The sequence below is a fragment of the Netta rufina genome (genome assembly GCF_964035555.1).
Source record: "Netta rufina genome assembly, chromosome: 1".
Lineage (NCBI taxonomy): Eukaryota > Metazoa > Chordata > Aves > Anseriformes > Anatidae > Netta > Netta rufina.
The window spans coordinates 56,909,308-56,921,398 of record NC_140123.1 but is presented as its reverse complement, the minus strand read 5'-3'; the positions used below and the strand labels follow the sequence as shown (position 1 = coordinate 56,921,398).

At 35.7% G+C, this 12,091-nt stretch overlaps 1 protein-coding gene across 1 annotated transcript in view; it reads right to left on the bottom strand.

Moving 5' to 3' along the window:
• Nucleotides 1-12,091, bottom strand: part of ITGBL1 (integrin subunit beta like 1) — a gene marked incomplete at its 5' end in the record, with an annotated part of 148,562 nt that overhangs the window by 18,041 nt on the left and 118,430 nt on the right. Inside the window, one exon of the mRNA XM_084290278.1 lies at nucleotides 2,911-3,027. Within this exon, the coding sequence (XP_084146404.1) occupies nucleotides 2,911-3,027 (117 nt within the window). The remainder of the gene's footprint in view (nucleotides 1-2,910; nucleotides 3,028-12,091) is intronic.

The window sequence follows — 12,091 nt, the reverse complement described above, 5'->3', positions numbered from 1 at the left end:
GCAAAATATCTGATAATTCGGATAAAAGGGCAGTGCTGAAACTCTTGGTCACATCAGATACTGTGAGGAGCTGAAGAGGGTAACAATGAAAGACATTCCTACATTTCGTCAGAAACCGAGTGAAGAGAAATTTCAGTGAAAAGACAGAATGGAAGCTGAAATCACAGAAAATGAATAAGGAGTAAAAAATTTATCTTATGAGTCTGAAGGTGAGGGATTTCAATTCTTAAATGGTGAGTTGAAGAGAAAGCTGCAATCAGTGGGGACTCTCTGAAGATAATGCACATGTAGACATTCCTGTACTTACACCTAAATAGGTGTTCCCTCAAGTGCTAGAAATTTAAGGAAGTGGTAAGAAAATAAATTACTGGAGTAGAGGGGTGGCCTTTTGGGCAGATGGATCAGAAGCACAGATGGACACTGGATGATGAAAGAAAATAAGGGCTTTGGATCTGCCAGTAGTTTAAAAAAAAAAAATGAGAGAGAAAGAGAGAGAAAAGAAGAGAAAAGGGAAATTAAATGAAGAACACACACTACTGAACTCCAGCAGCCATGAGAATGAAAATTGCTATATGGAAAGGAACTGTGTGATTAGTAAGACATATATGTTTGTTAATTTGAATCTTGGCACTCTTCACATGGAAAAGCCAGACAAGCACAAATAAATACTTGTGTGGCCTGAAACAGAAACAGGGGAAGAGGGGAAAACATTCTCTGCTGAAAAAAAATGAAAGCAGATATAATCATATATAACCATGATATAGGAACATGCTTCAAAGAGTAAACTACAATCAAATGTAGAATAATCTAAAAACAATTTGATATTTTAAAATACAATAGATAGAGCAGAAAGTAAAATGCCAGGAATATGAAAAAAATGATCTGCCAATTATTTACCACTGTAATCCCAACAGATCTACCACAAAAGTCCAACAATATTTAGAGGGCAGCATTAGCAGCAGTGTGGCTTCTAATTGGGAAGACTAAAACTCTAGAGACCAGCTGCACCTCATTTTGTTCAGTTAGCTGCAGGTAAGAAAAAATTCTCTGGTCTCTCTTGAGGCATTTCAGGGGTTACCTCCAATCTTGGTGGATTTAATCATCATCTTGTGTTGTGCTTACTTCTCTCCCTTTACTTACAAAAGAGCCTGGGACAATAGGATTCCTGATACGATGCGTATTCTATGTTTTTTTTTTGGGGGGGAAAGAATAAGGAATAAACTCAGCTCCGTAGAAAAGGAAAGTCACAGGCTTGGCCTTCTGAAGTCCTGTCAATGCAGGCTGTGCACTGCAATTTCAAGCAGGACACAATCTCTTGAGTTGTGTTTTCCCATATAACTTTTCAACCACAGATTATCATTATTAATTAAACTATCAGCTTGAATAAAAGTGGAGGAGTTGATCTTAAGACTACATTTGATTTGTAATTTCATGAGCTAGTTTTCCTTTCTATTCGTTATTTCAAAATTAGGAAAATAAATTTTAAGTGTATTATTTTGTAAATTAATTAATTAGTTTCTGTCATTGCCACTGGACAATGCTGTTTAGACTAAAGCAGAGACTTTATTCAGGTAATAGTGTGAATTAGGGTATCTCCTACACAGTAAAAAATGGACACTAGCTCAAGTGTTGAGCTGATTATCATTTCAATGTGAGGTCCTGTATCCAACAATAAAAGTTAAAATTATCACTGTGCCCTTCCTAATAAGGAACAATGGAATTTTTGTCTGTAATTTCCAAAATGTGCTATTTAATTAGATTAAGCATTGTTATTGAATAGTGTAAAATATGAATGACATAAATGGAACGGATATTTTTAATTATGGAAGATGATGAATTTTGGTTTCTAGCTACTTAACTTATAACCAATATGACCTAGCTTTTCAGTGCTTTTATCTGCTTTTATGTCCTTTGAACAAAATTAAATTTCAAATTATTCTTCTTCTACACACTCATATTATTGAATTACGTTGAATGTTATAAACTATTATTACTGTTGGTTAGAGACTTTAACAAGAGTTTTTCCATTCTGCTTGGCAGAGCCCTTGAAGAAATATTCCCTGTAGTCAGAATTTATATGTACACAAGGATTATGAAGCAATATGACTTTTTCTTACATAGAAATAAGAAATATAATAAAATGTGTCAGGTTTCATACTGACTACTTTGTTAATATTATGAATATTTCAAAAATAAAGCCAATAAAATATAGAAAGATATTTTATCTTTCTATTTAGAATTTTATCTTTCTATTTAGAATTTAGGACAAATACAACTCATTTGTTTTTAAATACTATATGATAGGTATGCATTTACATGTCTAAAAATAACTTGAAATATTTTTTAATACCAACATTCATTACTGAAAAATCAACAAGTGATGTTTTTACTGTCAACACTAAAATAAACCATCTGCATATACATGTACAGTGGCAATATATCTCAAGCATTAAATTCTTCTGTAATATATTCTACTTTTTAAGAAAATAGAAATATCACTGTTACTGAATATGAAATATTCAAATGTATTGCTGGTCATTATTAATACAACATAATAAATCAACTATACTAAGTGCAAAAGAAAAATTACCTAATTTTTCAAGTTTCCGTTTAAGCATCTTTATTTTTTAAAGAACACTGATGGAAGCTGACATATACTACAACACTTACATATATGTTATTAGCAGGATCTAGACTACTTCCCTCTGAGTGCTTCTGAAGTTTTTAAAATAAATATTCACTAACATTCAATATACACAGGGCTTGTTTCTTACAAAAATCTATAATCCATTATAACTGATCAATGATGTCAATGTCTTATAGTGCCATTATGTTATGAAATCAAGGGAAATATAAAGTTATAAACTGCCAAGATTTATATTAATTATATTATATTGAGTGAATGCATACCCCCACAGACTTCGCCATCTGCACTTTCACACTGCCGATCATCACATTCGCAGTTTTTACCATGAACTCTGTTGTCTCCTGGAGGGAAACAAGTGCATTGGCCACATTCACATTTCCCTGTAATAACAAACAAATGTCTATGAGTCACAACTGCAGTGAAACAACTGAAATAAGACAACAAACTTATTCCATAGTCTACCTCCCAAAGACAAAGTATAACACTGTATTAATTAAAGTATCCATATAAGCCCTAAAACAAAACAAACAACAACAACAAAACACCACTATCCCTCTTCCATGGCAACCAGAAGCAAAATATATCATTGTCACATCCTGATGAAAACAGCAACAATAAGCAGTCATTGACATTGTATCTGTTTCATATCTTAACTTTGCATAACAGAGCAATGCCACATGTTTAACTGCATAATTAACCTCTGTAATTGATCTAAAATATTTAGCACAAACCTCAGAAACTCCTAATGAATTTGATTAGAATTAAATCATTCATGCACAGGACAAAGATGCAGTCTACTTTATTCATGTAGAATCATAGCTCTTTAAATACTCTCTCAGGCATTTGGGAAAAAAAAAAAAAATCTATGATTTTTCTTTTCCAGACTTGATGAAATAGAAGTAGAAAGCACAACCTCTGTCATAGTCCCCCCTCCCATCAATCTGTTCACAGGAGAAATCTACAGAGCTTAAAAGGGGAACAGATTCAGCAAGACCCACAGATTTTCTTCACCGAAGCTCTCAGAGCAGTCAGAGCTAAATGGTTAGATATCAAAATATATACATATATATATATAAAATTAAGGACAATCTTAAATTACACAAATACAAGGAAGACTTAAGGTAATGTTGGTTTTGTTCCTTCCTAACTTCTAAGTTTGACTGCATATTTGTAAATTCTTTTAACATGATGCTACTACATGTATAAGAATACACAAAATATGACACAAGGCAGGGACCAAAATAGCAAATTTGATAGGCTTGATAAGAGATAACATATGCAAAAATAGGACCACCTATAGGAGACATGCATTGGGTACAGAAACAGCTTTTTCTCTGGATCTATTCTATCCATAGCATCAGTGTGACTCAGCACAGGTCTGGGACACAGGTCTGCAGAACCCAAACTTACAGTAGCAGCAAGTATTGATCCAAAACAAAAAGCCCTCTAAGCACAGCCTTTCATTATGTATCCAAACAGTTCATCATGGGCATTACTTTTTTTTCAGGATTTGCTGAAATATTTTGCCCAATGAAAAAGTACTGTTAAGGAGAACCTTAATGGAGCTTTTCTAACTGTAGGCTTTGTGACAATAAAACCTTCTAGGTCAACATACAACCAGATCATTGTTACTCCATATTTTGTCAGCTTATAAATTAAATTTGTTACAATTCTTTTTCAACAAAGTCAGTCTAATTAAATCAGATTGTATCATTTCTGGACAAAATTTCCAGCTTATTTTATAGCTGCCTTGCTCTTCATCTTTCCAAGCATTAATGTTCATTGCATTTTCAAGCTGAAATTGTATGTGCCAGGATGCAGTCTAGAAGAATGCTTTATGATTATCTAAAGTGTTGTAATCTTAAAAAAAAAAAAAAAAAAAATGCTGATTGAATTAATAGCAAATGCTTCATGAAACCTTTATAATATACATTACTCTAAAATGATGTTGCATTGGCAATTGTTTGAAGATATTAGTTCCAGAAAGAAACATTATAGGAAGTTCATAAGTTCACCTTCTATATCATGAAATACACTTGTATTTGGTAATCGTCGACATTTAAAATAGAATTGTATAAAGAATGATTGATATTATTTGCATGCATTGCCTAAGCTATAATTATTTGCTAAGGAAACCTACATTAGTAACTGCTACAAAATAGCTCCTTAACACTTATACATATACAGAAACTTTTAATGTGTCCAACTTGTCACTGTTTGGGGATCTCAGTCTCTTTATATCCATCCATCTTAGACATCCTGGCTTCTTCTACAACAATGTCACATCACCAAGTGTCCCAAAGCACAGTCAGCTGCCCCTAGGCAGATAGGTACCTGGTGAACAGGACCCATCTGTTGTGAAGACTATAAAAATAAACAAAAGAACTGTCTTGAACTGGTGACAAGGAGGATGCCTGAAGGACAATAAAATCAGTTTAAGCAAGTTTTTTTGAAGAGAGGAGTCAGCAGAGATGGAAAATCCTCCAGAGGGATGAGCAAAGGAAGGTTCTGTAATGAGGCTCCTGCATGTTCTGTAATTAAGCATTACCTTCTGTAATATGTAATTTAGTAAGTGAGAATGACTTGAGAGACCAGTGTTTGGGCACTTGCACTGGCATGGGATCAGATTCCTCTCAGTCCCTGCTGCAATTAATATTTATTTGTTTTTGTTCATGTACAACAGTTCCACTGGGGAAAACCTGAGGAATATCCCACCTACAGGCAGATAGGGCACATTTTTGTCATGTATGAGATACAAGCTCAGTTTGCCTTTTCAAAATTGAAGGGGATTTACTTTCTCACTTCTCTTATCTTAGCTAATGAATAAAACACCAACATTCAAACAGGCCAAGTTCCTTGTTGGTACTTGTGCCTCACATTTTCTTTTGGCTAGCTTTCCACAGAGTTTAGGGTATGATTTAGATCATCTGGCTGTGGATCTCAGCAGAGCTGGTTGTTTCTTGAAAATGGACAGAAACCTCAGTTAGCTAGTGCTCTGGAAAAGAATTTCCCTGAGCTATTTCTCTTCTCTGAAATACTCACAGATACAGTCATAATAGCTGAGTACACTGCTCAAAGTGGTACTCAAATTATTTCTTCACAGTTCCTTTTCCAAATATGACAAAGACAGCACAAGGAACATGAGAAGGGAATTTAGTGGTGGCAGTAAATAACTGCAACTTTGTACTGACTTAAAAAGTATGTTTTCCTCCAAAAGTACTGAGATTTTGGTTAGATCATCTAAGGTGGGCACATTCTGGAGGTAATTCAGCAGAGGATTTAAATCCATTTTGCTTCTGAACGCCTAACTGAATGAGATGCAGCAAATGTAAAATTCAAAGGCTGAGTTTATCGCCATATAGATAAACACAAAAAATTAATATCATTCTGTAACAATAAATTTCAGGTTTCTTCCCTGGGAAATGCAGAAGATGTCTGAAGGGTGAGTTTGTTTCAGCCATACCTTGCTACCTTGTCAAATGTGTCTGCTACTGAAATAATAGAAGCCACACCTTATTCTGCAACCTTATTCTCTTGGTTATTGTGTTAAAATACCATACAAATTCAGTCGTTCAAAAGTAATTTGAAGCTCACATTATACTGAAGAGGGATCAGCACTTCACTAAACACACCCTTTCTTTGTCTGGAATAATAGGTTTACCATAGCAACCTGATTATAGAGGGAAAGCTACTGCCAAACACATCCTAAATTCTCTTTAAATTCCAGGGCATACAGAAACAATTAAACACATGAGGGCTATAATATTCATCACCTTTTCAACTGTCTGAGCGAGAGCTACACTTTATGAGTAAAGAGAAACAAGTTCACCTCAGACATTTAATAGCAACTGGCTTCCTCTCCTCACTAAACAGGGACAGTAAATTTCCTCGTCTGATGACTTCAGATGAAGGTAGCTTTACGATGGATGTTGTATTAGCTATTAGTATTGAAAAGCTTTACCTACTTATTGCAATGCAAGATTCTAAAAATAGAATAATTATACAAGACATTTATTTGTCTACAGTCTTAACATTTCCTCTCACTCTGTTCTGCCATTGATGTCAATAGGAGTCTTAATTTATTACTGCTAATTGTTATTACTTGAAGATTGAAAAAAGACCAGCTTAGGGCTTTTTGTTGTTGTTGTTTATAAAGGGAATTAAAATGCCACATCTCATTAAAACACATGCGTGTTAGGTAGCTGGCTCCAGAATTTTAAAAATCTGGGCCCTAAGCATTTAGCTTTTGATTTTATTCATCATTTACTATAGTAGTTTTTCATTTCTTTGTCCAACACTTATGAAAGCATAGCTAAAGTAAACAGTGCCTTAGACTTACATTAAATCTGCTGCCATGCAAATTGCTGTGACACTAGCTGCTTGCATTAAAACCAATTCCGAGCTTCCTACATGGACTGACTGAAAGTCTCTTTTATACAGATAATTTTTATTTTAAAGCACTGCACTAGAAGTATATAACTTGTGTAATAAAACATTTTTACTCTGTTATTGCCAGGAAAAGCATCAGGAAGAAGCAGCAATAGCTTTCAATGTAAAAATAAATACAAAATATAATAAAATGTACTTCATTGTCTTTTCCTATCTATAACTCTAAAGCATAAATGATCTTTCTATGCATGGTGCTGATTTTTTATCTTCTAAATGAAAACAAATAAAGTTTTGTTTGTTTGTTTTTCTCTTATGTGTAAGGAATACAGTACCAAACTGCAGCACTAGCCTTCAGCACAAGCTGAGATTGTGCTGAAAGCAAACCAGGTTCATCAGCACCTAGGAAGGATGGTGTTTCACACTAGTGATGAACAGAAGGCAGTGTTCCTTCAGGAAGGACTTTTCTGCCCCATGGCTGTCCCAGGTTTAACATCTGAAAACACTAACTAACAGAAAACACAATTTATTTGTTATCAAGCAATCTCGGGCAATGAGCAGCTTTATTGCTGCTGTGTCTTTGTTGTCATCAGAATCCATTTCATGCTGGACAGGAGCAGTTGATCCAAAATAATGTTGATAAATGGCAAATTAGAGAAAGGGGGGTGGCAAGATTTGCACAGATGATCGCAAAGTTTCAGGGGACATGCTGGGTGGGGAGAAGCAGATATGACAAGGAAGTATATAGATAGAATATAGCAGCTTAAGTTAAGTAAAAGGAAAACTCACTGACTGGCAGAGTCAAAAGACTGCCAAAGAGAATAAATGGTACAGCAAATGAGTACAAAAAATGCAACACTTGCCAAAAATAGTGTGGACAATCTCATCATACCCTGCTCAGTCTGAAGCGTTAAGAGCAAGTGTAATCCAGTTGAGTTTAATTGATGTGGAGAAATGCATAAACTCAAACAGAAAACAGTGGACACACAGTTTATTTAGCATCTCCCATTCCCAAAGTAGTCTGCAATGGCTTCCCATACCTATAATGGCTTTTCATTAAAATAAATAAATAAATAAATAATTGTTCATATAAAAAAATGTAATGCCTAAAAAAAAAAAATAGCAATGCTTTATAGTTTTCTTCACATTGCTGGGGTATACTAATGCTTTCTCTTATGCTAAACAATAGAGATGACTTGAGGAACTGTTCGTTTACTACAAATTTAGCTCAGTTCTGACATAGATGGTTGCCATATAGTCAATTGACACAGAATATGTAGAGATTAGAGGAGGGCTTAATATTTCATTATAAAGAGTAATTAGGACAATACATGGAAGGATTTCCAGCTTTTAAAATGTTGGTAATTCTTGGACCTAGAGGATAGTTTCTGCTGTGCCAGATAAAGGAAACATTTGGAAGCATTTTTAATAGGTGCAAAACTATCCTTACAACCTCTTTAAACCTGTGAATATTGGCCTGATCTCACACAAAGAATGAAAACCTTGAGATTAGTTTCTTGCAAGGATTTTGGGCAAGGAGGAGCAATATTCTGCTAGGAATATCTGAACCTGAAATTCTCTAGTTATATTGGAAAAAAATAAAAGTTTTCCTCTTCTAAAAAAAGCTTTATGAACTTATATCGGTACAGTTCTGTCTCAAATGCTCCAACATGCCTGATGATTTCTGATAGAATAGCTAAATGGGCTGGTGCTACCTCTTTCGCAAAATTCTACATCTACATTAAAAATGCAGTCCTCCTGCTGGACTTGAAAACTCTTTGTCTGCACTGAAAGGCTATTTTACCTTCTCAGAGAAATGAAGAACATCAGAGTCCTAAATGTGGCTTGTTCTCAGTAGAGTGCTGAGCTGTAGCTGTGGAGTGAGGGAGGTGCCCTGTGTTGCTCACCATGACATACCAACCACTATCACAGGTATCAATGTTGGTGCATTCTTGGTGAACACCACAGAGAGGAAGCAGACGTGTGTAGGAGCTGCATTAGTAGTGTGGCGTCTTAGCTCTGCCAAGTCCTGCACCTCATGAGTCTTCGCACAAAAGATAGAAAGCCCAGGAGGTGAAATCCTGCACAACAACCTCCTTGCATTTGAAACATCAGATGATAATAATGATTCTTTAGTACTGGAACAGAAGCTACAAGAATCAGGAAGGATTGCTTTTAGTAGTGTACATAGAATTGCTGTGTTAGGGTGCTAGAGACCATGGGAGGGGAGGGTGCTTTTTTTTTTTTTTATTGTGGAAATCTGGTGAGAATTGATCTTTCCTCACAATGTTCAAGCAGCAAGCACTTTGTTCTGCAATATATTGTGAATTATAAAAATGTACATTTAATTTCTCATATATAAGAAAAAGTGTGCTGCAACTATTACAAGAACCACTTGTTCAGATTTGGTTAGGGAACTAACTCTTTCTAAATCAATACACAGAAAAACAAACATATGCCTTAAGTCTACTCATAAAAAGAGATTATTTGCAGCATGACTGACCCAAGACCCGAACTAAAGATATAAAAGCTCCAGAGAAGAGCTTAGCTGAGTCATGCAGACATAAAATGAAATGAAAATTGCTTTAATAAATCTCAAGTCAAGTTTCCAGACTTCGGATCTGTGAACTACTTTTTGTGTCAAGAATTCTCTACACTGAAGTGAACTTGTAGCAGCATGCTCAGAGATTTTTATTAAATAGCATCAACAGTTGCTAAAACATTTAAGTGGGTTAAATATCTGTAAATATCTGTATGTGTTTTCCTTAGTCTAAACAGCCAGCTGTCAACTGCAAAAACTGCATTAGGTGTTACATTCAGCACTATTCACGGGTCCATAGTAACAACAGTCTACCTCCTACATCACATAGCTATAACACACACCTAGAAGATTTGTATCTACAGTCAATGAGTTCTTGTTCTAGGTTGTATTATATTACCTTAGGCCTGTATGTGACTTCCAAGGCAAAGACACTTTCACTTAATGCTGACACTGATATCTGTGTTTTTCTTTTAGTGTCCGTATCATGCTTGGAAAACCCACCCCAAGCTTGAGTTCAGTGCTCAGTGACACTGGGCCATCCAATTCTATATGAAACACCATAGTCCCATTGCGTAAGGGCTGGGAACAGGTTGTAGGGCATCACAAGGCATATGCTATGCTGGGAGTGTCATGGTGGCTCTAGGGACTTTGCTGTGTACAGTTTACTGTGTATAAGTTACCAAAAATCCCTTGTCTGCTTCTCACCTACATTCATTTTCCTGCAATGGCTATTGGTATCAGGACTTGACCAAAGAAAAACCTCAAAAATTCACAAATTAAGAAACAGTATTGTTAAAGCTGTCTCAGACTCATCACTATTGCGTGTATGTGTTAAGAATTTTTTCAATAGTACAAAGTACCAAATTGTCCCTCTTATATTACAATGTATTGTGTTGTTTGTTTTTTATAAGACAGAAAATGTTTTCTTCCTTTAATCTGCTTTAAATTGAGTTACTTTATTATGTGAAACTGTTTTTAAAATTATCTGACAATTTAGTTTTTCCCTAAGGAAGAAAAAAAAAAAAAAAAAAAACACAGAAAATAAATATCCCTAAGATAAATACCCTGAGGAAATAAAAGATAACAAGTATTTTATCCCAAACAAAAAAAAAATCTCAGGGCAGTTTCTGAAACTGAATATCCAGGGCTGTAAAAGCAAGTGTTACGCAACAACAATTGCAAATGGCTGAGGCTTGCCCCCTGCTTTAGTACAGGCAGCATGTATGACTGGAAGCCTAATTGCACAGTTGGCATATGGCATCTGAAGTAAATGCACTTCCTTTGTGGCAGCCTAATAGTGAAATACTTCTTTAGACAAATCCAGTCAGCAGCAGCACTTTACAGATTTAGCATCAGATAGTCTTTTACAGCTCTAGCTGATCATCTCTACTGATTTGTTTCTTCTCTTCCATGTTGCTTTCCTTTTTTTTTTTTTTTTCCTTCCTCCTCCCTCTCTTTAAACATTTGGGTAAGAAGCACTGCTGTGCTTCTAGTTTCCTTTTTTTGTTAACTTGTTGACATCTGCTATCATCATTAAGCCGGCATGTCTCCTCCATCTGCCTCCTGTCAGTAGCAGTGCTTTGAGGACACCCTTCTTGAAGGTTGCTATTGTGTTTCTGCACAGCCAACAGGGGATTTCTAGAGGAGTTCCAGGAGAGGAGTCATCCACAACACTCCTGCCCACTTTGCAAGAGCAGGATCTTAGCCGAAGGAACGCCTCGCTGCTCCCAGTGCCACCTTCCTCGGGTCTCCCGCTGGGGGCATGCCCTTGACAATTTGCTCACTATATTAAGGGGACAAGTAGGACTACGATGGCAATTACTTCTGTGTTTGAAAGAAACATGATAGTCAATGTCACCACACAGTGGAGAGATGTGTGAAGAAGACAAGAAAGAAGGTGGCAAAGCACTTTCTAAAGAAATATGTTGTTAAGGCAAAGAACAGTGGAAATGGAAGAGGAGGAGGAATAAGTTGGAGGGGAAAAAAAAAAAAAAAAAAAAACTGACAGCATGGCAAATGGCACTCTGAAGATGTAAAAAACTTAGAATTCAGCAAACTGAAGCCTTATTTTTTCTACCCTTCCTTCCCCCCATTCTTCCCTCACCTCAATAAAACCAGTTTCTTTCTTCCATCAGCCTTTTTTTTCTGCTTTTCACTCTATTTCTCTTTCTACTTTTTCCAGTTGACCATTCCCACCTTTAAAATGCTTCACTGATGGGTACCATGCGTATTCTGGTTCTACAAATCACCTTGGCTTTCAGATCACCCTGTGTTACCTTCTCTAGCTTTCACTGAGTTGTCTTTTCATCTCTTCATTCCTTCCCTCCAAAATGCTTTCAATAACTCAAACTAACAGGAAAAACTACTGTAAAGAGATGCCAATAAATCAAGTAAAGGATACACGGCATCCTACTACAACTAACATCTTCTCCATAGAATATGAAATATTGTATTTGATTTAAAGGACCTGACTCGAATATACTTTTCCTTCACCTTGACAACTATCAGGAAAAAAT